Consider the following 25,406-nt stretch of genomic DNA (forward strand, 5'->3'; position numbering starts at 1 on the left):
TGCTGCTTGCCCCTCTGGGAGGGGCAGATGGAGAAAGCCGATCAGCCAAGTGATTCACAATCGGTTTAAGAAAATGAATATAGATAAAACAGTCGGTGACAGGATTATCCTGCCATTCAACCAGTGTCTGAGTAGAGAAAGCTGCGACCCAGCTACAGGCCACTCAGGTTCCAGCTCGAATGCTCATAGGGCAAAGGCTGCCAGAGTCCTCGCTGTTTCTGAACATATACAAAATGTCAGCATTGTAGCACTTTTACTAGACTATTTCCAGAGTTACTCAGGCTGTGTTGCTTCGGTTGACAGACAAAGACCTAAATTTAGTGACTCCAGCTAAATACAAGAACTAGGAAGGTGTCCCAAGCTCTAGTTAAACTTTGCTTCTTCCAGCTGTAGCATTCAGCTCTCCCAAGCAGCCATAACAAGTCTTCACATCATTCCTATCACATTGCTAGGAAGGGGACTACAAGCTTCCTCCCATGACAGTTGTTGCTTTGGTCCATCTTTTGGAGAGAAATGAGAGCAAGTGTCACTCTAAAAGTTCCTCAACTGCAGTTTTCAGTGGAGTCCCAGCTTTTTCATGGTCCGCCAGCGATCCTTAATCATCACCGAGGTGCGATTCTCAAAGGGGAACTTTTTGCAAATGATTTTCCAGTTCCCTTCTCCAAACTTCTTCACTCCTTCTCTGATCCACTCGCTTTCCTGCACTGTCCACCTCTGCAAAAGAAGAACAAGGGGTGTCATGACTCTTAAGGCACAGGTCCTATCACCTCTACACTAAAGGCTTCTTAGCCTCCTTGGTCCCCCTTACATCCATACTATCAGCACCTTCTTATAACATAGGAATAAGGCACAGGTACCTCGCCAATAACTCCAAGGTACCCAATGATCACTCCATTCCAGAAGAATTGTTACAATGGTTATATACCAGGAAAATACTATAGCTGAAGTTCAGGATTAGTTCTGTTTCCCACATCACAGTGTAGATTACACAGGAAATTCTCAGGAGTTATTGCTCTTGTATCCTCCAAGTAATCATGGAGAGAGTGTGGAAGTTACATGCCCTGTGCAACGTTCATACAAGTAAAGAGAACTAACTACCTGCGGCTCATGGAAGGAAAGTGCTGCGTTCAAGGGCACTGTGAATTTCAGTGACAGGAGGCCAAGTATAACGGAAGAGGTGAACCACAGGAAAGCAAACACTGAAAGATGTACAGGTAGTATAAAAGTGAACACCCATTCACTTGTCAGAAAGTTGGTTACTGCAGGCATCAGATTTTGGAGCCTTTACAAGGCAAATGCTGCCAGGTGACAAACTCTGTGTGTGGTGCCACTGGCATGCACCATGCTTTTTCACTGCATGGAAAATCCGACGGACCCAGCTCCAAACAATTGGCATCAGACAAAAGGGGGCAAGTAAGGAGGATTCACTCAGGAGACACCAACCCCGGCACCTCCTGAAAGAGTATTTATATTTTTAATACTAGCTGCAGGCTTATTTAGGAATGATGTGGTTTCTAGGATGTGTTCTGGTTCTCCGCCTCTTCAGCTCACTTACCTGCTGAGCGGTTCAGGAAGCAGATGCCAGCCAGGATAAGCGGCACACAGTATTTTAGGCCTCTACCACTTTCCTGGCTTTTAGTGGACAAACTTAAGCCAGGCCCTCTCAATTTAAAGATCCGTGCAACCCAACTCACCCCCTTGTAAGTTCAAAGCTTAGATAATGCAAGCATTGATCAAGGTACTCCAGTCCCTTAGTAAATATCATCTGTCAGTTCAGCATCTCAGAGTTCTCCATTCAGTGTGCATCAAATCACTTGGACTCTTCTACCTGAGCTGATACCAGAGGCTAAGAAATCTCTGAACAGCAAAAGGGATTTCCCCTTTCCAACCTTTTCTATTGCTTCACTACCCCTGCAGAGCCCTGCTTTGGGCTGCTGAACGGAGCTGGAGGGCTCTATATTACCTGCTTCTTGGAACCGAGGATTGAAGAGCTGTGGCTATTTCTCCCAGGGGACTCTGAAAAATAAACCCAAGGAGAGTCATATTTCAGCATTCACCTTCTGCTACGCATGTATCTCCCAGAGAGACTGGCTTTAGCTGGCTCGATTACAGGGAGAGAGCGGCATGGCCACCAGGGGAACACCCTTGGCCAGGGTATGGAAAATAGAAACAAATGCCCTTACTTCCTCTAGCTTCTAGAATTCCACATACTGAAGGGACACTTGGCCATTCTGATCCAAGCCCTGGTTACTCATAAGAAGTGTAACTAAAGAAATATAATAACTAAGACGGCGTCAAAAGGAATTAGACTTGTCTCAGGTTAGCGAATGTGTCTAAGAAAAAAAAAAAGAGGACAGCCTGAGCCCAAAAGCGTCCTCAATAGAAATCCCTGTTCCTAAATGGAAGCATGTTCAGGCCACAGCAGGGAAGGTCCCAGATGTTAAACAGCATCCAGAAGAAAAGTCTTAGTGGTGATTAATTGCACCTTTTGAAACAAGCATGCAAATGCTGATCTGCCACCCTACAGCTGTTAATGGGAAGGAACTGCTTTTGGGCTGGGTCTCAAACTAGAATAGCTGACAATGACTGACAGGTCTGAAGCTGTAACAAGAGGGTACTTGCTAGATGTTCCATGATCAGGTACACAATGGATTTAGCAACTTCCCATTGTTTGGGCCCGCCTAAGAAAGGACATCATCTCCGTTTCTGCAGTCCTATAACAGCAACCGTAGTCCCAAGCTTTCCAGGGTTATGGGATTTCTAGACTTTTGGTTTCTGTCACGTATTCAAGGCAACAGAGTGCCCCAGGGCCAACAGCATGGCTGGGACCAGCAATTAAAGAGTGTGCATGGCAAAAATAGCATACTTACTCTTGTCCAGGAAGAGCTCATCTTCCTCACTCCATGTGTCCTTTTCTTCTTGCCCATTCGAGGTGTTCCATCTTGCTTTCAGTGGCCTGAAAACACACAACACACATTTTAACTGCAACAAGCCAGCCTGGTTAATGAGGGCTGAAGAGACAGTCACTGCAGACAGCTAAATCACACATCCAAAAGGAACACAGACCACTGACTAATTACCTAGAGGCCATTGGTAAAATGGTCCAGGACCACCTTGGTACCAATGAGTCAAGACTAAGATCAGTATGCAGCACTGGGAAACGTGGGAGCTTGCCTAACAGCTGGATTATGTATGTTTGCTTCACCTCCACAACACATGCATCTTAGTCCACTGCCATCTGACTAGTTTGTAGGTAAAGGGTGCCATATGTGTATGTCTGGCATTCAAAGCCACTCAGTGCCATTTTAATACCTACAGGCGGTTCTTGACAGATCCCTATATCAAACACACAAGAAGCAACTGAGAGCAAACTATGTAAGAATTAAGCAGTTGCTGCAAACTGATACAAACAACTGAGCTACCAAGAAAGTGCCGTGCATGTGGCATGAAACAGACAATGGAATGGGGCAGGAGCACTTAGCAAGAGTCACATGCTCCACAAGGCTGCTATGACATTTTTACTACAGGCAAAGCCAGCTTGTTCCAAACCAATTATGTTCCTTATTTCTCTTGCTCACATGCACGCACTCAACTCCTTACAGGATAAGATTCAGCTGAAATCAGGTGCATTTAAAATACTTTAAAAGGATCCATTCAATTAGTTTTAATATTACAGCAACTACATGAAAACAAATGCTCCCTGTTAGTAATACTCTTGTGCATTCCATCGCTGTGGCAGCATGCAAGCATTTTCACACAGATGTATACGCGCATTCAGGAAGGGGAAGGTTTGAAGATGAACTCCTGAAGCAAAAGCTGACATCCTTTGTCACCAATAGCCATCACCATCAGCACCGCTGCCATTTAAAGCATTGCATCCTAGCTAGGATCTTAGTCAACAACAATGGGCGGCAAGAGCCAAGGAGTCAGGGAGCTCTGGAAACATGCCAATCCCGGGTGCTCCGCAGGGCACTGGGAACAGCTGGGCCCTACTGAACTGAATAAAATGCTTTACACTTGTAGTGGCCAACTTCCAAGCATTTTAGTGCTTTGGCACTTAACATCTTAAGCACATCAAACCTGAACTGCTAAGCTCTAAACCAGTCTCTTTTCAAGCATGAAAGTTCATGCAGCTCAGTAGGGTCTGCTCTGCAATCAGTCCCCTGAAGTGCTCCTAAGTCTGAAAACCTTATGGAACGACCGTGTTTGCCTCATCTCTCCTAGGGAGCTCAAGTACTGCTCAGGAAAGGGAATTCCCTGCTGTTTCATTCCTGCAGATCCACAGTACCGCCTTAAGTGTGCAAAAGCAGAGGTTCTCGTCTGCACAGCCTCCAAGATGCATTAGAAGGGAACCCTGCTACACGCTCATCAAGTCCTACAGAAAACATGCATCCCAGAAGCCTGGCTCCAGAGAAAGGTTTGTTCCCATATATCCACCCACTCCCTACTCTAACTTACAGGTAAGTGATATAATACATATACAAGGTACAAAACAAGTTTGGAAGAATTAAAGTAACTTGCATCAATATTCTATTACTCTTAAAATTCATACATGATTTAACTTCATCACTGATGTGAAAATTTACCTTAATCTGTCCCACAAAACATACCTACAAACTCCAACCTGTGTATTACTAACTGCAGATTTACATAGTCAGATGCATACACTGCGAAGCCGTTTGCAAGGATGTCAAGGGTCAGCATTAAGGTTATTGGAATGTAGGTGGCGAGCTTTCCCATTTCCCATGTTGCTAACCACATGTATTAACTACAAGGGCAATAGAACATTTGCTTTAACTATCCATTTCCACATTTTCCAAAAGGGAGGGATTTTTAACATTCTAGTTTCGCACTGATAAGATTATATTGTTTAACGTAGCAATGTTAGCTATACGTTCTCAAAGTATTGCATCTGCATTAGAATACAGCGTCACAGATGTGCTTCATACTTGGGACTTCTGGAAGATACACGCTGAACATGTGGCTTTTGAACAAGAGTCCTGAATGCAGACGATACCACTGGCTCCTGGGATGAGTCTGGAGTCTCACTTAAGTCAGTGCTCTGGCTGTCCTGCTCCATAATCAGTCTGCTTATCGTGAACAAGCGTTTACTCTTTGGAGGGGATTTAGGTATGTCTGAGGTCTCAGAGGTCTCCAAGGGTGGATTCTCCTCTTCTCTCTGCCTCTTGAGTCTGTGGGATACAGAAGGGGACAATTGCTTGGGGAAAGAAAAGTCTGTTTCATCCAGTTTGGTAAAGGCTGCATCAGAATCTTGGGAATTTGACAAGGTCTTGAAAGCTTCTCTCAGAGCAGAAATCCCATATGTGGTTACAGTTCCAGGCAGCCGCCTATAAAATAAATGAAGCTAAGCAGGTTACATCAACGATTTCAACAATACAAGGCTCTACTTCACTAAAATCACAGCTGCTCCCCTCACTCTGCCTCATAGCTAAGCTCCTTCCAAATTCACATCCATGCAAAAGCACATCACAGACCATGAAATCAGACCTTCCCCCGTGAAATCTAGCTATTGGAGGGGACGGGGAGAGAGAGGGCTGGGGGCACCCCAACTGGGGACTGCTCCCATGCACCAGGCTCCAGCTGCTAGTCCTATTCTGTCAGGGACAGGACTTTCGCTTCCCCAGCACAGCCGCTTTCAGAGGGAGCTCAGACCCACCTCCGGGTACCTCTCCCGGCTGCAGGAAGCTCCGAAGATGCTGCCTTCAGAGCCCAGCTTTCAGCCCCTTCAGCTTTGAAGGCAGTGCAGCCGCAGAGCTTCCTGCAGTCGGAAGATCCCAGAGTTGGGTCTGACCTCTCCCCAAGAGTGGCCGTGCAGGGAAAGAGGAAGTCCTGTGCCTCCCCAGCTGGCCCGGACTAGCAGCTACGAGCCCCCAGCTGGGGCGGTCCCAGCAGCACAGGGGGAGATCAGACCCACCTCCAGGAATCTCCTCCAGCTGCAGGAAGCTCTGTGGCTGCTGTCTTCAGAGCCCAGCTTTGAAGGTAGCGCAGAAGTGATGGTGGCAATCCCATCTCTCACACACACACACACACACACACACACACACACACACAGTCCCCATTTGGGTCAGGACCCCCCTGGTTACAACACCGTGAAATTTCAGGTGTAAACATCTTAAAACATTAAATTGACTAATTTTAAAACCCTCTGGCCATGAAACTGATCAAAATGGACAGTGAATTTGGTAGGGCCCTATTCATAGCAAACAATCATGCCTGAAAGATGGTCCATCACAACACAAGGCATTCCCAATCTCCACTGACTCATCTCCCTTCTACAAGAACTTCAGTGTCATGTACCATCCTGCCAGCAGTGCAGGTGAGCTACCTCCTCCAAGACCAGTAGCTCTCAAACTTTTTTAGTGGTGACCCCTTTCACAAAGCAAGCCTCTGAGTGCGACCCCCTTATAAAGATACAAAAAAGTGTTTTTAATTTAACACCATTATAAATGCTGGAGGCAACACGGGATTTAGGGTGGAGACTGACAGCTCACGACCCCCCATGTAATAACCGCACGACCCCTTGAGGGGTCCCGACCCCCAGTTTGAGAACCCCTTGTCCAAGACAGATGTCATTACTGCTTGGTAATGACAGCAACGATCCTGAAAGCATCCGTGATGCCATATGGAATATGGGTGACCATTTATAATAATATTGATACCAATATTCCAAAATTGCAATGAATCCTACAAGATATGCCATGTAAGGTATCAGTGGAAAAGTTATGATTTGATAAGTATAATCATGTTTATATGTATCATCTTTGCATTGAGTTATAAACGTGTGATATATTTGTATATCAAACTTGTGCTTTGTTTCTGGGTGACACTCCCAGACAGTTTGGCATCAACGCTATCCAGTCTGTTGGATGGCCCATCAAAGGCAATCAGCTGTACAATGAACCCACTGAGAGAAGCCAGGGGCTATCCTATGACTCAGCGGGACATGCCTGTGGACAGGAGACTCCAAGTGCTTTTCCATGCCCATGTGCTGTGAGCTTGTGTTTGGGACAAAGGATATAAAAAGGCAGCTGCATCTTCTCCATTTTCAGTCCTGCTTTCCACCTCTGGAGCATCTTCTCTACAAACTGAAGCTTTTAACAAAGCACTGATAGACCCATGCAAGCTTTGGATGTTTTCCAGGGGGACTTTACAAGCCAGCCAACTCACCAATGCTGCTAAGAACCTGATGTATGGACTCTGAAGTCATATGTATGTATCTGACTGCTTTGACCATTTAACAACTCTCTTCTCGTTCTTTTCTTTTCTAATAAAACCTTTCGTTTTAGATACTAAAGGACTGGCTGGCAGCGTGGTATTTTGGGTAAGATCCAAACTAGTATTGATCTGGCAATGTGGCTGGCCCTTTGGGGATCAGAAAAACATTCTGTGTAGTGCAGGGGTTCTCAAACTGGGGGTTGTAAGGATATTACCTGGGGGGTCATGAGCGGTCAGCCTCCACCCCCAAGCCCCGCTTTGCCTCCAGCATTTATAATGGTGTTAAACATATTTAAAAGTGTTTTTAATTTATTAGGGGGGGTTCGCATTCAGGGGCTTGCTGTGTGAAAGGGGTCACCAGTACAAAAGTTTGAGAACCACTGGTGTAGCGAACAGAGTTTTAAAAAACTTCTCACTGTACTGGACCTATTTGCTGATTGGGAGCCAGAGAACTGGAATGCAATAAAGGGGGCTGTGTGATTTCTTTTTTAGCTTCTTGATAACCATTGTGGGAGATCAGGAGCACAGTTTGGGACTAGTTGGTGAGTCTAACTTCAGTATTAACCACCAGTTTTGGCAGAATCTGCTCTCCTTTTTGCAGCCTGCCCTGACCTTGGCATTTTCAGTGTCGGCTACCGTAGGCACCTCGGATCACAGCATCCATCTGTTTCATCCCTCCAAAGAGTGGCAAACTAAATGCCATTGACCAAACCTATGTCCTCTGAATCATGGACACACCAAAACCCTTCTGTAAATATAAGGCCCTCTCATTCACCACCGGTCACAAGGGACACCTTCCCTTCCTATAGTCCAAACACTCACCAGGGTACTCTTCAGAAAAAAGATTAACATTTTAATTCAAAGCTAGACAGCCTGGTGAAAAATCCTCAAGTAGTAGCCCCTGGGGCAGCACAACTGCACTGGCACATGGCAAAAAATTACAGCTGCCAGCACAGAGTGAAACCAGTGGGTGCTACAATTCAGAAGCAAAATTCTGGCAAATTTCATTCACCATATGTGGTCAGCTTTCCTCTCTACGTTGCTAATGCATCACCACAGCTGCTCACCTCTCAAAGTCATTTGAGGACATTTCCACACTGTCTGGAGCGACCGCTGGTGGCTGCTTAGCTACTTCCACACTGTCTGGAGCCATCGCTGGTGGCTGCTTAGCTACTTCCACACTGTCTGGAGCCGCCGCTGGTGGCTGCTTAGCTACTTCCACACTGTCTGGAGCCGCCGCTGGTGGCTGCTTAGCTACTTCCACAGGCTTTGGTGCCACTACTTCCACAGGCTCTGGAACTAATGCCAGCTTCTTAGTTTCATCAATATATTCCGAATTCAAAGTCTTTTTCGCCATCTTTGACAGGAAGAAAGCACATAATCATTACAAATAGAACTCCATGGAACTGCATTTATTTTACTCCCATTCCACAGGCATGGAACATTATTTAATTAAGTGCACAATCCCTGCAATTACTTGCTGTTCTATGGTCAGGGTGCTATTTAGTATATTGGAGATAAGATAACTGGTCATTTGTCAGGTGTTCTGCAGTAGTTACACGTGTAGAGTTAAGTTATCTTGATTAAGAACTACAATAACAACCAAGTCATTTTATAGCATGGAACCTTAAGAGAAGGTCTGAATTTTAAATGCTAAAAACTTATTCCCTTGGTGCTCTGGTCCCATAACTTTGGAGCCAGACATTTGTATCTGACTTCTGAGTACAAGTCAAAAATATTACACGTCAATAAGACAAAAACAAATTGGTAACTTCTTTCTAATTCATATCATTTGAGACTATTGTATCAACATTATAAAAGTTATCTGCATCTCTGTGAGCCAGAGATTGTATTCTAACTGAACAGAGGTGGTTTACCAAGTTTCCCCAAGGATCTACAATGACTGGAGGTGATTATTGCACATCCTGGGACAGGTAAACACCACCAACGCAGTATAACCCCAAAGGATTTTACAAATAGTGGACCAGACCAGTTTCCAGAGGCCCAGGAAACAAAAAGGCTTTCGATACAAAAAGTGAACTTAAAGCAGGGGATTGGGGGGTTGTTCTTTACCTGAAAACTGACCTGAACCTTTAACAAGAGGGCAAGCCCTGCTGGAAGGATCTGAAGGACTTTGACTCCTACCAGACCCCCATGTGAAAGATGAGTCGCTTCTAATATGCACTTAGACTTTTTATGGTTTTATGACAAATTTTCCTCTGTGATTCTTTTGTTCTTAAATAGACATACTTTGCTTTGTGAAGGCTAGCTGGTTCCTTGTCCTTCAGGAAAAAGAGTGGGTGGGGAGCTAGGTCAGACGGCTGGGATAGTCACAGAGAAAAACAAGCCTAAATCCCAGATCTGAAGGGAGAGAGGACGCTGCCTATAGAGAGGTGACAGCTGGAGGCCTGAGACCTAAGGGTGTATCCCTTGAACAGAGCACGGAGGGGTTAGAGGTGACATGCATCACATGCAATTTTCCCGCAGACCATGGGGGTGACAGCTGGGGTAGGGCTGAAATGTGGGTAGCAAGGTAGACACATACGGTCAAGAGAAAGGGCTCTGAATCCTCCAGGTAGGTCTCCAAGAACTGGAACGCATTCTGCTGAAAAGTCTTGTAGGAAAAATTTCGGATCATCGTATGAGACAAATTCTTCTCACGGATAATGCTGAGCAACTCTGTCCTCAGTTTCTAGTCAAGAGGCAAGAACATTCTGAATATGTACAAATGATACAAGTTACAAATGCAGGAGCTAGGGGTTTGGGTGGAGAGGGGACTTCCCCACTGACACTACAACATTATCAGCTAATTTACACTGATCTAAATTAGGAAGCAAAAGCCAAAAAGTCTGGAGTCTGTGTCAGCATTGCCAACTACACTCGCTTTCGGTGCCGGACAATGCAATGGTAGCAGCAGACAGAAATGAAGAAAAGGAAATACATGTTTGGGAACATATTGCACAGCCAACAAGATACCCCATCTCACACCCCAAAAATTCACATAATCAAACTCACCTGGGTGCTGGGATCCTTTGCCATGTTTTTTTTCAGAATTTTTGAGGCTTTATCAAACTCTCTCTTTTTAATACAAATGATAACAGCCTAGAGAGGAAAAAGAGGATCTCAGTTTTTATATGTGTATCAATTCAACCACATCTCCTAAATCAGCTTCACAAACAGCACAAGCAAAATGCAAGCAAAGCCTATGACGTTCCTTCCAAATACTATCCAAGTAACATGGAAATAACACTTTTTGCACCAAACACCTTAATGAGCTGCTAACCTGAAATCCTACTGTACCGTTCTAACTATCCCATTAATGCAAGGTTACAATTAAGGATTGCGTTACCTAATTTTCATTTGTATGGTGCCATTCAATTCAGCAAAATACTTATTGTAAATGTACATGGACACCCCTGAAGTTTGAGAACCCATCAGTTCTCACCAGATTTCCTTGGCTTAATTTTAAACAAACAAGTAGCCTTCTACAGGACCACAGAGTTACGTGGCACGTCAATACTAAAAGAAGCTGACATGGCCCCTCCCCAGAGAGCTTACAAGTGAAGGTAGACAGCATATGGATGTAGGAAGGGGGAGAAAACGTGCCAAAGGTTTGCTTATTGTAGCATAATATGCAATAAAACATCATAGTTACATTTTATATTTTACATATATCATACATGCAAACTTTATACCAGGCCAGCAAATTGAACAGACCAGTCTGCAGGGGATGACTAGTTGCAATAGTTTTTAGGAGGGATTCTTAGACTCTAAGAGCATTCTGGTTCTACATTTAAAAGGTCTTCCAATAAAGAGAAGAGAGAAAGGATGCATTATTTCTAATATAGTCAATAGAGAAAATGGTAATAGCAAAAGAAATGTTCTGCTTTTCAGGTCACCTTTAATAGAGTTACAGATCCTGATAAGTTACTATCTTCCTAGCAATGGAAAGCTCCCGGAAATAAGACAAATGATGGAGGGAAGATCTGAGAAGGGACAATTGCCCTCAGTGTAAGGGAAGCTTTTTTTCCCCCCCCAATTAGATTAAAGCTTATAAAAGTCTAAACTATTTGAATGAAAAAGGAGAACTTGACCCTTACAGCTTGCTTCACCATTTTTCTAACAGATTCCATTGCCACCTCAGACACAGGAAATTCTCTCTCAATCAGCTCCAGCACACCGATTGCAGATTCAAGAGGAGTGAGCTCTGACTCTGTATCAAAGGTGCAATCTACAATTAAAAGAAACAATGCATTCCTATTGGTTTTAAAACAGACACACAAATCTACCTGGGCCCAAGAAATCCTCCACAGGAAGCAGCCAAAACAAGTAGGCTAGGATTTGCAGTTAGGCCACTAATGCTGCAGTAACTGACACAGCAGAGAACAGCACACACAAAACAGTTATGATCAAGAAAGGCAAGAGAGGCTGTCTAAGGGATGCGAGCTCCTCAAAAAGAAACATGACATTTGGTGAGTTTGAAATTAAAAGCAATAAACATTGTGAGCTGAGTATGTGGAGGTTTCCTTTAATTTACACTATAAAGAGAAAAATCAGGAATTAACACACTGAATAAAAGTTACAGAAGATTACACTAATGCAGTTTAAATTCTCAAACATCAAGAAATTCAAAAGTAAAGTTCTTGCCATAATATTGAAAGGGCATTGTCATCAGATCAAATTTGATCCCCAAGTTTAAGTTTTCCTCAAGTACAACTAGATCTAAGACTGATATACGTGGTTGCTTTACTTAATGTTTTAATTCCAATTGAAAGCAAAGAAAGCCTTCTCCACAGTGTTTTCACTCAAACATTGTGTTCTTGTTCTATCACGGGAGAAATGAAGAATTAAATTGATTTACCTATACATTGTTTGCAAAAGAAAGTGGAAGTGACTTTGTTCCAGATGACAGAGAGAGAAAATCCAGAATCCCTGCAAAGAAGCCAGGTTTTTCTTAAAAAAACCCACTTTTGTTTGGGTTTTAGGCTATTAATAACAGAATGTTTGATGTTTACCCCACATTGTGCCTTCAAGTGACAATGCTAAACAGGAAAAAAGAAATCATACCTCAATCTGAAGGTTTTACCTATTATTGTTTGATTCCTATAACTGAAAAGAGTGAAAATTACTAAGCTATTTCCCAGTTTGTTTACCCGGCACATTAACTACCCTATGAGAAGAGTCACTTCTGACTACTTTGGTTCTGGTCAGAGGCACTATCCCTACTATTATCAGGCCCATACCCTTTCCTTTGCAGAAAAGACTCATAAATAAAAAACACAAGCAGATAATTTCAAGGAATTATAAAAGAAGCTTCAGAGGCCTTTATCCAAACCTGAACTTCAATTTAAAAAAATCCAAATAGCGTAGTTGGTTTTCCTCGGACAAACGGTAAATAAAAAGCGATTTCAACAGAACCGTCACTGCGCATAGGCAACGCAGTGAGGTGAGTGACATTTTGGGAACAGGGCTGAGCACCAGTAAGGCAAATTGTGACGCTTTTCCCTCGTACCTAGGTTCTCTCCCTCCTCAATTCTTGAAAGAAACTGCATAATCCGGAGCAGCCGGGAGATTGCAGGCTCCTTAACCAGGGGCCGCAGCAGCAGAGCTAGAGAGAGAGAAGACAGAGAGCTTGGGACACCCAAGTCAGAAACACCCCCCCCCCCCCCCCCCCCCCCCGCCCCCCCCCCCCCCCCCCCCCCCCCCGCGGGCCCCCCCCCCCCCCTCCCCGGGCCCGCTCCCCGGGCGGGCCCCTCACCCTGCATCACGTCGCGGAACTCGCGGAAGTCCCGGTTCCGACGGGCCCGATAGGCCCCCACGGCCTGGTGGAAGTAGAACTGCAGCACCCAGCGGTTCACCGCCTCCTCGGGGGCGCGGAGCCCCAGCGCCCCCTTCCCAGCCGCCATGGGCCCCCGCCGGCTCCGGGAGACCCGTCCGCGCCCGCCAGCCATCCCGCGCCAGGATCCGGAAGTGACGCGCATAGCACGACGGAAGTGACGGCATCCCGCCGAGACCCTCTCGACGCCTTAGGGAAAGCGAGCGCCCCCTGCACTTCCTCCTCTTATTGCCAAGCGGGGCCCACGGGCGACTACAACGACCGGCATGCACTGCGGCCTACGGTTCCCAATATGCCCCGCAGCCCGGATCTCCCGGCCTGCACTGCGTTGCGCGCCCCCTGCCGGCCCCGACGAGCCATGCAGGCCCCGCTCGGCCCACTCAGCGGCGGCGGGTCCCACGCCCCGCGGCGAGCCAGGGATTTAATGGGATGTTCACACTGGGGCTGGAAGCGCGTGTCGCGTTTTATTCCGCACCCCAGTCATTAGCCAGAGGGTCCCGCCCTTCCCCAGTCCTTACGCGTCCCATTGTCGGGCCTGTTCCGGGCAATAAAGTTAGTTAGTTAATGGAGATAGCCTGTCTCCTAGAACTGGAAGGGACCTTGAAAGCTCATCAAGTCCAGCCCCCTGCCTTCACTAGCAGGACCAAGTACTGATTTTGCCCCAGATCCCCAAGTGGTCCCCTCAAGGATTGAACTCACAACCCTGGGTTTAGCAGGCCAATGCTCAAACCACTGAGCTATCCCTCCCCCCTATAACAGCCCCTGCTGCAAACAGACCTGCCCAAGCCCCTCATCCTTGGTGCTGCACCCCTGGGGTTACATTGGGGGAGAATTCAGCCTATTGCCCGTACCAGCCAATCGGTAATACAAATGGCTCGTCTTTCCTAGGTATTGTGGAACAGAGCAGTGAGAGACGAGGGACCCCGGCCCGGTCCCTGTGCCCTGATTAAAAGAGTCTCCACATTTCTACATGTAATCACCTTAGTTCCAGATTCCTTATACATAGAACGACACACTTGCTAAAAACAGTCTCCTAATCTGTAGTAACAAATTAATGATGGTTGAAAATCTTTTTCAACATATAAAAAAGCGGGAATTGAATGGCCACCTCTTTCTCTTAACTGTCCAGAATATAACAACAACTCCTCAGAGGCCCAGAAAATATTGTCTTCTCTTGACACCACCATTTTGAGTCCCATTAATAACCTTGGATTAACTATGTTTGAGTCTTGCTAATGCTAATTTAGTCACAATATAAAATTAGACAAACTGTGTTCACATGCAGAATTCTGGGCCTGTCACTTAAGTAATTGAGACATGTTGGTGCCACCCTCAGTTTGAAGTTGTGCTACTATGGTACGCCCACATCTTGAATACTGTGTGCACACGTGGTTGCCCCATCTCAAAAAAGATCTATTGGAATTGGAAAAGGTTCAGAAAAGGGCAACAAAAATTATGAGGGGTATGGAACGGCTTCCGTATGAGGAGAGATTAATAAAACTGGGACTTTTCAGCTTGGAAAAGAGACGGCTCAGGGGAGATATGATTGAGGTCTATAAAATCATGACTGGTATAGAGAAAGTAGATAAGGAAGTCCTTGTTTACACAAGAACTAGGGGTCACCAAATGAAATTAATAGGCAGCAGGTTTAAAACAAAAGGAAGTATTTAGGGGGGGATAGCTCAGTGGTTTGAGCATTAACTTGCTAAACCCAGGGTTATGAGTTCAATCCTTGAGGGGACCACTTAGGAATCTGGGGCAAAATCAGTACTTGGTCCTGCTAGTGAAGGCAGGGGGCTAGACTCAATGACCTTTTGGGGTCCCTTCCAGTTCTATGAGATAGGTATATCTCCATATATTAATATTAAAAAAATTTCACACAGCACACAGTCAACCTGTGGAACTCCTTGCCAGAGGATGTTGTGAAGGCCAAGACCATAACAGGGTTCAGAAAAGAACTAGATAAATTCATGGAGGAAAGGTCTATCAGTGGCTATTAGCCAGGATGGGCAGGAATGGTGTTCCTAGCTTCTGTTTGCCCAAAGCTGGGAATGGATCACTTGATGATTACCTGTTCTGTTCATTCCCTCTGGGGCACCTGGCACTGGCTGCTGTCCAAAGACAGGACACTGGGCTAGATGGACCTTTGGTCTGACCCAGTAGGGCCATTCTTCTGTTCTTATGTACTACCCTTTCTTCTTTTGCATTTAAGAATATGTGAAAGAGGGAAGGGAGTAACACTCTCTAGCATACTATAAAATAGTGCTCTCCCAGACCTGAGGATATCCTAGCTTCATCCTAATTTCTTCATAGATCTCGTTCTCTTCTAGCTTCGAATATTTGGTGGTATTGTAAATTCATCTTTCATTGCCAACAACTCTTCTTCTTCCCCTCACGTATAATACTCCTTCCAGGAATCTTGGAAACTGAACTAATTTTAGTAGGATCAATGCTCCTGTCCCCTCTTTTGTTCCTAATGCAAATCCTATCTGAAGACAGCTGTCTTCCTTTCAGTATGCTAGTTAACATACTGCAGGATTTATTCCTATAGACAAAGAATGTATGTGAGTGATTGAGTTTATAATATTACAGCCAATGACTGCCTTGCCTTCATTCTTTCCTTTCTTGTTTTCAATCCCAACATTCTTTTTCTGTTAGATTCCTTTTCTATGTAATGCCAGTTCTAATCCCCAATGGACCTAAATTCTCTCTTTGGTGTGTGCCGCCTATAAAAACATTTCCTGTTGCAAACAATAACCCTACATAGATTCCTAGTGCCTAACAGTGACCCCTTTTTGAAGCCCTGCACTGATAGGCTCTAAAAAGGATTGTTCATCCATTTCTACTCAGTTAGAAAAGTCATTACAAATGGGAGTTCTGTTTGGCTTTCAGGACATCCACACCCTTTCCCTCCCCTCCAGGGGCTCCATAGAAGAGAAAAGGGAGGAAAAAGAAACAAGAAAAATCAATGTGTGTCAAATGGAAAACAATAAAACTGGGAGGGAAAGAAATGCTATTGGCAAACAAACAAAGGGAAGTAAAAATCATTAAAATCTGCAAGAGCAAGAGGATGATGTGTTTTCACCTCTGGATTGAGTTGAGTGACCTCTACAGTGTATACACAGTCATGGGGCAATTAGAATGGAACTAATTATAACCTGATTGTCACAAGGTTCATTTGTTCGAATGCAGCACTGAAGGGTTAGGAAGGATACAGAGAAATCTACAGATCCATACTGTGTCCTGTTCTGTGAGGCAGCATGACAGAATTACACAGTTTCCTTAGGGTCCCTTACCGTATAAAATGGGCAAGAGCTAATGGAGCAAGCAAGATGACTCAGGTCTCAACCCATAAGACCATGGCACAACAGCTGATCAGTTTGGTGTGCTGTATTGGCTACTCATGATCCAAGGGAAACATTATTACCAAGTATCAGAGGGGTAGCCCTGTTAGTCTGGATCTGTAAAAAGCAACAGAGAGTCCTGTGGCACCTTTAAGACTAACAGATGTATTCACCCACGAAAGCTTATGCTCCAATACATCTGTTAGTCTTAAAGGTGCCACGGGACTCTCTGTTGATTATTACCAAGGGAAATCATCCGTAAGATTGTTACTCTAATTTTTTAAAATACATTCTTAATTTTCAGGCTGGGACATCCTAAAACATCCAGGATCTGTTAAACACAACAGCTTTCTCACCCTCCTGAGACACATTGCTCCTACTAGATGCAGCAGCTTCAGCCAAGGTTGATGCAACTGCATTCAGCAAACTATAGAGGTTTCAGGAGCTTGAGCGTCTTTGTTCATTTTAGCTTGAACATCAGAAAAGTGAGATCGATTAGCCTACGCAAGGACAATAGTGGAAGCCTCACCATTTGTGTCACTTAAACCGAACTGGACAAAGCTCTGGAGACTACAGGTAATAATGAACAATCCTGCAATGGCTTCTGCAGGGATGGGGGTGAACAGGAGGGAAAGAACTCACGTGACCTTATAGGTCTTTTCAATTTCTATCTTCTACTATTCTGTGTTCAGTTGGTTAAAATCAATAAAATCAATAAACAATGTTTTTTTACATTATGGAGCCCAGTTCGAGTTGTTGGCATCCTTTTGTCTGCGAGAGACAGTGAGAATTGCAGCCTAGGATGTAGATGGTTTGCAATGTCTCATGTGACTGAATAGTCCAATCCGAGATTTGCATGATCTTTGGCAGTTTTTGCAAATGTCTGTATCTTGGGAGTTGCTGGCTTCCTACAGGCTCTTTTCTCTTCAAGCTTTTGGGGGCCTAACTTCTGTCATGGACTTCGATACCCTCATGGAGCCACGGCGTCACTTGTTACAATCACTTGCCAAGATTTCCCATTGGTCAGGATCAATTCCAAATTCCTTCATATCTCGCTTGCATGTGTCTTTATAGCAAAGCTTGGGACGTCCTGTTGTTCCTTGTTTCCTCTGATAGCTCCCTGTATAGCATGTCCTTGGGTATGCGTCCGTCTTACAACCTACTCAGATGGCCCAGCCAGCACAGTTGTCTTTGCTTGAGCAGGGCTGTCACACTTGGTAAATTTGCCCTTTGAAGAACCTCTGCATTGTTGACTTTATCCTGCCATTTGGTGTTGAGTGTGCAGCGTAAACAATGTAGGTGGAAACTGTTTAACTTTTTCTCCTGATGAGCATAAGTTGTCCATGTTTCCCCACCATACATGAGTGCTGAGGGTGCAGGCTTGGTACACTAGCATTTTGGTCTTGATGGTCAGCTTTGAGTTGTTCCAGGCTCTTTTAGTCAGTCTGCTAAAGGTGGTGGCCGCCTTTCCAATGTGAACATTTAGTTCTTCATCCAATAAGAGGTCGATGGTCACTGTAGAACCTAAATAACTGAATTTTTGGACGACTTCTAGCTGGTTCGTCAGCAGAGCAGGTCTATTTGCAATACTAGAAAAGACAGGATGCCCACCAACCCTGTTAAGTCTTATATGTTCATTCCACAACAGCATGAGAGCAACTGTCCAGTTTGACGGTTTGAGATGAAAAGCAGAGTGAAGCAAGGACATGTTCTTGCCCCTGCACTCTTTGGAATCTTCTTCTCAGTACTCTTGAACTGTGTGTTTAAGGACATGAAAGATGGAGTTTATCTCCACACAAGTTCAGATGGGAAACTCTTCAACCTATCCCCACTTAAGTCAAAGACCAAAGTCAAAAAGGTGCTAATCAGGGAACTTCTATTCACTGATGCTGCTGCCCTCGTAGCATAGGCACCGAGTTTCTAATCTGCCGGGGGGGGGAGGGGCTTCCCTCTGGCCCTGCCCAGGCCCCACCCCCACCCCACCCCTTCCCCAAGGCCCCATCCATGCCCTGCTTGTTCCCACCCCCACTCTTCCCCTGCCCCACTTCTTTCCACCCCGGCCCCTTCCCCACCCGGTTCAGCCGCCTCCCCGAAGCACGCTGTGCCCTCGCTCCTCCCCCCTTCCCCCAGGACCTCCTGATGCCGCAAAACAGCTGATCTGTGGCAGGCACTAGGCTCTGGGAGGGAGGGGAAGGCACTGATTGTGGGGCCCGCTGGCGGACAGGAGGCACTGGGGGGAGAGGGAGGTTCTGGTAGGGAGGCTGCTGGTGGGTGCTCAGCACCCACCATTTTCTTCCTGTGGGTGCTCCAGCCCTGGAGCCCCCCCAGAGTCGGCGCCCATGCCTCACAGCCCACAATGAAGATCTACTACAAGAACTCGTGGACCGCCTTTCAAGTGCCTGTCAGGCATTTGCTCTTACCATCAGCATCAAGAAAACGGTTGTATTAGGGGGTTCCACAAGGAGCCCAATTCAGCTCCGGGTTAAACCGGTGTAATTTGGACCATTCAGTGTTCAAAACATGGACCAGAAAACTGAAATAACAGACTCCAAGACATAACTCCCAGGTTATGAAGGCACCTTTGTTCAATCTAATGCCTCTATCTGAGACATGCATTTATCTTACCACTGCTGCATGCCTTGGACTCTAATTCCTTATTATATAGGATTGAAGTTGGTTTTATACAATGAGGTAACAAGATAAAATAAGCAATTATCACTGTAATCTAGTTAGACACCATTAATAATCCCAGCCATTTAGAATGGGTTCATTTAGTTAGCACACTCATAAAGGACATTGTGAGACATGGATTTGGGCACCTACAGAAGACATGCAGCTTGACTTGATGAAGTGGGTCCTCTTTGCAGCCTGTAGTCATCCTACTTTGAATGAGGATCTTGTCAGTAGGGATGTCATTTCTGAACAATTCTGGCGAGTGAGGACAAAATTGTGTCAGCACACATATTATGATATGTGATTATATTATTGTCACGCTGTCTGGACTGGCTCACGAACACAAGTGCCAACCTCAGGGCAGACTGTCAGGAAATAGGGCAAAAACCCCAAATTGGTTATATGTTCTATAATTGGATTTCACCAACCAAGTAACAAGCGTGAACTCCACAAGCACCGTAACAGCCTTATCATGGAGTCACAGATGGACCCTTTGGGCATTCCAGTCTATCTTGCCACCCAGGCAAACCCGACTCATTGACAGATGGTCCCTTATACGAAAAATCACAACAGTATTCAGGTTACTCCCAGTCCCAAAGGACCAGTCACTTATCCCAGGTCAATTGTACCCCAGTTCTCTCACCAAAGACAATGCTTGTAGCCAATCCTGTAATAAACTAACTAAAGATGTATTGGACCATAAGCTTTCGTGGTTGAATGCCCACTTCGTCGGATGCATGCATCCGACAAAGTAGGCATTCACTCACGAAAGCTTATGCTCCAATACATCTGTTAGTCTTAAAGGTGCCACAGGACTCTCTGTTGCTTTTTACAGATCCAGACTAACATGGCTACCCCTCGGATACTAAAGAAGTATTAACTAGGAAAAGGAAATGAGAGTTATTGACAAGGTTAAAGCAGGTAACACACACAAATGAGTTACAGTCTTAGATTCCAAGAGATGATAGCAACTGCTATAATAAGTAAACTCCATATGTCCATTAGGGCTAACCCAGGCCAAGCAACTAGGGGCTTTTGCTTATGCTTAGTGATTCTTACCCCTTTAGAGTGCAAGCAGCAAAAAGCACCAAGTTTCTCTGTGTCAGGGATTTTTCTCTCTTTCTCCCCAGAGCCCAGGCTGATGGGATGAGTTCATATGCAGGTCTCCTCATCCTGGAAGGGGTGAGGAGTGCAATTAACAAAGTCTTTGTTCTTTTGATGTTTCACAATGGCTCATTTGGTTTCAAAGACATTCTTGTTGGGCAGGACTTAACATCTTCTGTAGGAAGCCATCATTTGCATTAGAGAAGGTTCCTTTGATGAGTTACACAGTTAGAGAGGTTTACAGTGCAAACATTTGCTATTGCTTTATAACATGGTGTACAGATGAGTGAGACTATGCAGCATCCTACAAGTTATTCATAAGTACAGTTCAGTGTCTGTTACAGAGGTTGCAGAATTCACGGATTCCATCACTTTCTGAGACCTCTGTGACTTCTGCAACGGCCAGTGTGGCTGACCCCAGCGCCACCCAAGCAGCCGGCTCAGGGACAGCCACACTGGCTGCTGCTGGAGTGGCTCTGCAGCCAGCCGCTGTTTGGGTGGTCCTGGGCATCTAGCCCTGGGAACCACCCGAGCAGTGGTCCCTGGGGCAGCCAGAGCAGCGGCTGCTCTGGCAGCCCGCGGCAGCGGGTGTTGCTGGCCCCCCCCCCCCCACCAGGGCCCCCCCCCCCCCGCGGCGTGCCCCTCACAACAGCAACCCCTTGGGGTGACCCCCACAGCAGCAGCCGCCCCAAGGTTTAGTCTGGGGTATTTATAGAATAAGTCATGGACAGGTCATGGGCCATGAATTTTTGTTTACTGCCTGTGACCTGTCCATGACTTTTACTAAAAGTACCCGTGACTAAATCGTAGCCTTATTCATAAGGCCTAAACATCAAACACATTCTTACAACTCTACTATCTATCTTAACAATATAACAGACAGGAGAGTCAGACTGGTTTCCAGCTATGCATTTGTCAGTGTTCAGTGGGGCCTGGGGCCTTGGCACGAGCTGGCACTTGGTCTGCCAGCATCACAATTATATCCTGCAAAGTTGCAGGAAGAGATAATGGAGAGGTCGATGAAAGAACCCTTTCCGTCACTGTGGTAAGTGCCTGCACTACAGGGGCACATTTTGTCCAGAGATTCTTTGTGGAGCCATGTGTGTGAGCTCCTGTGTAGCAGTGCAGAGTCCTGGGGAGCGAGCCACCCCTGTAGTTACAACTCTAACTTGTCTTCATTTATATACAGAACAAAAACTGTGTTATTGCTTGCAGCCTCTCTAGTCCCCTTTCTCATCATCCTTTCCAGTCCAGTGCAACAAACATCCACCGTTTTCCCTTTCAAACACTTAAAACATACTCTTTGACAGCCCACCCTAATCAGGCACACCGAGTTCTTCCATATTTATTTGCCTAAAACAAAATAGCAAAATAAAGCAATAAACTTATCCTTTGGCCACTATTACTCCTTACCATTCTTAGACACCAATGGGAGCCTGAGGGTTATCATTCGTCTGTCTAGATAACAAACACGTTAGTGCAGGGATTATTTTCCTGTTTTGTACACACAGCTGGTGCTCAGTAAATGATAAGAGAGAAAGAAGCCTGTGGTGACCAGTATGCTCCTTGTAATTTTCCTGTTTTGTTTCCCGTCCCCTTTACAGTAACTCAGGCAGAAAGGCAGACATGAGACACCAGCTATGTACAGGTCTTGGCCTCTGGAATGTTTTCTTTCATCTCTAATCATTGCACTGAGGCTCATAAATCAAGCAGACAGGACAAAAAGCACAAACATGGCTGTGATTTGTTCCTTCCTGCTGATGTGGGGTTTGGGGGGGGGGGTTGTTTGTTTTTTGTGGGGGGTTTTTCATAGGGAAAACCAAACCTTTTCTTGGTGGTGGATTGATAATGACTCTGGGCAGTTAAGAGATGTTCTGGAGCAAATAATTTCTTACATTTCTATAGGTCCTTTAAAAATGAGACTTTAAGGTGCTTTGCAGACTGTGTGCGAGACTTCACTGCCCTCTAGGATGAAATGCAGCGCAGTGCACACCTAATTGTTCGTGGGTACTTTGGCTAGCTGAAACTATTAGAGTAAGTTAGGTCAGCCAGAGAGTAATTTACCTGAGCTAGAATTTGAGACATCAAGACTAACATTTCTACCTTGGCAAAAACTGTCATGGGATTTTTAGTTACCATAAAGTGGCTCAGACCTTCCTTCAGAAATAAGTACTCCAACAGTACTGGGGTCTTTCTTCAACACCAGGCTGAGTCATGGGGTTCAGTTTTCATACAGAGGGAATAATGTCACATATTCTATAACCAACACCACTTCTTGAAGCACACTAGGGATTTCGGTGGATACTTCCCATCCAGGTGCCAATCAGGCCGAATACTGCTTAGTTTAGGGAGCTGACTAGCAGGAGAGTCATTTGCTATGTGTTGGAGGAGTTGGGGCAGGCCCCTCTTGACTTTTCATAGGTCTTCTGTATACCTAGTGGTATCTACACCAGGGGCTAGGTCAGCTTAAATACATTGCACAGAGCATGAAATTTTTCACAGCCCTGAGTGATATAGTTAAGCTGACCTAACTTTGTTGTGTAGAATCTGAACAGCCCTTAGTATTTTGTGCCAGCAGAGCACAGAATAAGAATTATGATGAAGGTCTATACAGTAATTGTCAGGCACAAGGAAATCTGATGCATTAATAAAGGAGAGCAGCTTCCTTTGGACAGATACAGTGTAGAACCTGAGCACTTGTCTAGGCCTAAAAATTAGATCAACCACGCTGTATAGCTCAGGGCTGTGAAAAATGTCACATCCTGTGCAATGCAGCTTGCATGAGGAAAACATTTATCCACCCCAGGGGATATCAAAGGATAGTAAGAATGTGCCATTCTGATGAGTGGTATAAATGGGTTTCATACATAACTAACTCCCTGTTTCTGGAGGAGTAGAGGGATAGAGGATACATTGTAAGAGCAGAAAATTGGTCTGAAGTCAATATGAATGAGAAGTTTCTTTGGCTGAATGTTTTTTCCTACTCCTATCCCAACTGATGCATCTCACACAATGTCTCTCTTTCCTTACTAATTCTTTGATTACTTCTTGGTCCTGATTCATCTCCTTAGACAGAACCAGCAAAATGAGGCAAAGATAAACCAGTGTAACTGAATACTACCCTATACTTCAGCTCTTAGCTCCCAGCTACGGTTAGCTGGGCTATGCAAGACAGCAGTACAATTAGATTTGAAGTTATGGTTGTCAGGCACCAATGGGGCAATTTCCTTATCTTCACTAACAAAAAATACTCCTTTCTGACCAGAAAGAAACCTGGAAGATTTGTTAGACACATAGGCTGGGATTCTGAAGAAAGTGTAAGGGAGGTAGGCACCCAGCTCCCACTGCATTTAAATTGGGTTTGGGTGTTTAATTCCCTTGGTCTCCTTGGAAATCCCCAGCTGTAGTAAATAGTCTGGAGTTAGTATGGTCATTCTTTCTCTCTCTGTATGGAACAATGGATAGTTTTAGTAACACCTCTTTTGAGTTATGCAACGTTTTCCCCTCAGCAATGAGATTGAAGTTTGTAGCCCACTGTCGACCAGTAAATATAGCTGATTATATTTAAATATATGATGTACATATACAAGAAAAACTCAAAATGAGGAGCAAAAACTTCAGGCCCAGAGATGTCCCTTACTTCTGCAGTAAGCTTCCAAGCTAACTGCTGTCCCTTCAGCGTGCTGGATCGGAGCAGCATTGAAAGGCCTTTACTCAATCATATGGCTGTGTTACCTACCCTATGAAATGGCCCAGGGAGCTTAGCATTTCATTCTGCAATTTTGCACGTGGACATTTTATTTTGGAAACTGCTAGAAATTCCTCATTGCTTTCCAGATGGTGTTAAAGCACCTGGCCATTTTAAAGACTTGTCTTCTACACATGCTTTCAGAAGGAATGGAAACAAAAGAAGCAGTGTGGAACACATTCCTGTTGTGTTGGGATGTACCTGCTTTCCAGACCAAAGCCACTACAAGCTAACTCTTAGTCATGATACACTCTGCCATTTTATCAGCACTGTGTTGGAATATTCATTTTGAGAGAAGGATAGAGTTTCTTCTTTCAGGTTTATCTTTCTTTGTTACTAGGGATGGGCTGGAACTAGATTATAGCTCCAAATATCTCTGCAGTTTGGATCTGGACTTTGTGACTCTGACCCCTCTCTGCTTGTTACCATTTTAACCTTTCTTTAACGTCAATGGCAAAGAAAGGAAAAGGTAATTGGGCTGGTCTCTGGCTCATGTGGTTAGACTAGCTTAACTGGTAACTGAAGACAAATGTTCATTTCCTGTGAAATGAGATTTTTTTTTCCAAAATATTTCCCCTCATGTACTGAATAAACAGAGAACAGGAAGATAGGAATTTACCGATGGGACCATGTGACAGAAATACAGTCATACAGGGAATAACTCACGTGACATACGGTAAACATCACACCACGTGACCAGACCCTAAAGGGGTTTAATCTCAAAGCTCCATAGTACGCATGGTTCCTTCCCTGTTCATCTATATAGCAAAGGAATCACTGAAACTATTCATAACCTTTGATTAAGGCTGGTTGGAAGACATTTCCAGCCTTGTACTGGAACCAAAGCTATATCTAGGCTTCCCTCTTCCCCAAGTTAAGTGGCAAGGGATTGATAATGATGGACATTTACATAACACTCCCTGTATAGCACTCAACAAACTTAATAACTGATTTCTGGCTTCCCCTTTGCTACCACATTGGATTCAAAGTTCTTGTTAGCATCTCTGCTCCTCTCTATTTGTCCAACCTGGTTTCCTCATCAGATGCCAGTCTTGATGCTCCCATCATCTATTTCTCCCACACTCTTCTCTGCATTGTTTTCCATGCTGCCCGCTACAGCCAGAACATCTTCTCTACTCCAGCCCACCTCGCTCCCGCCCCTCTTCAAAATCTGTCTCTTCCATGATGCTTACAATGAGGTATTGAGAAAATCTAAGACACTAAGACACACACAGCTACTGCTTCCGCTCTCCCCTCTCCCCATCCCCTCCTTACTAGTTGTTACCTCTAAAAGCATTTTAGGACAGGGGTAGTATCTGTTTGTTCTGCAAAGCGCCATCCCACTGTAACTGTATCAGAATTGGCCATTCTGGGTTAGGCCCCCTAATCTATCAGCTCCAGCTGCCTCCAATAGCACCCACTGCCCACAGCTTCAAGGGGCACAGAGACCACCCATGAGGCAGCC

The 25,406-nt window shown here is 45.0% G+C and overlaps 1 protein-coding gene across 3 annotated transcripts; it reads right to left on the reverse strand.

The window, feature by feature from the left end:
• Nucleotides 1–13,187, reverse strand: LOC112118529 (telomeric repeat-binding factor 2). Of its 3 annotated transcripts, XM_024216890.3 has the most exons (11): nt 12,995–13,187; nt 12,749–12,844; nt 11,337–11,467; nt 10,252–10,338; nt 9,782–9,928; nt 8,495–8,593; nt 8,304–8,452; nt 4,950–5,348; nt 2,871–2,956; nt 1,964–2,016; nt 1–714 (listed from the first exon to the last, which is right to left on the reverse strand). In XM_024216890.3, exons 1-11 carry the CDS (start codon nt 13,185–13,187, stop codon nt 556–558), a joined length of 1,599 nt encoding a protein of 532 aa, XP_024072658.2. In that variant the 3' UTR covers nt 1–555. The 3 variants fall into 3 exon arrangements, with proteins under 3 accessions (XP_024072658.2, XP_024072659.2, XP_024072657.2); XM_024216891.3 differs by having other exon boundaries at nt 4,950–5,192; nt 8,304–8,593; XM_024216889.3 differs by having other exon boundaries at nt 8,304–8,593.
• Nucleotides 13,188–25,406: the final 12,219 nt, after the last annotated feature.

Source organism: Terrapene carolina, unplaced genomic scaffold, assembly GCF_002925995.2.
Source record: "Terrapene carolina triunguis isolate 2854851 unplaced genomic scaffold, T_m_triunguis-2.0 Scaffold32922, whole genome shotgun sequence".
Classification (NCBI taxonomy): Eukaryota; Metazoa; Chordata; order Testudines; family Emydidae; genus Terrapene; species Terrapene triunguis.

Bases quoted from the DNA above. Each gene is read 5' to 3' on its own strand.
- LOC112118529 (XM_024216889.3), bottom strand. From the start codon at position 13,187: ATGGCTGGCGGGCGCGGACGGGTCTCCCGGAGCCGGCGGGGGCCCATG. The intron at 12,845-12,994 runs GTGAGGGGCCCG...CTCTCTCTCTAG, and splicing joins GTTCCGCGACGTGATGCAGG to CTCTGCTGCTGCGGCCCCTG. The intron at 715-1,963 runs GTAATATAGAGC...CTTCTTTTGCAG, and splicing joins TCCTCGGTTCCAAGAAGCAG to AGGTGGACAGTGCAGGAAAG.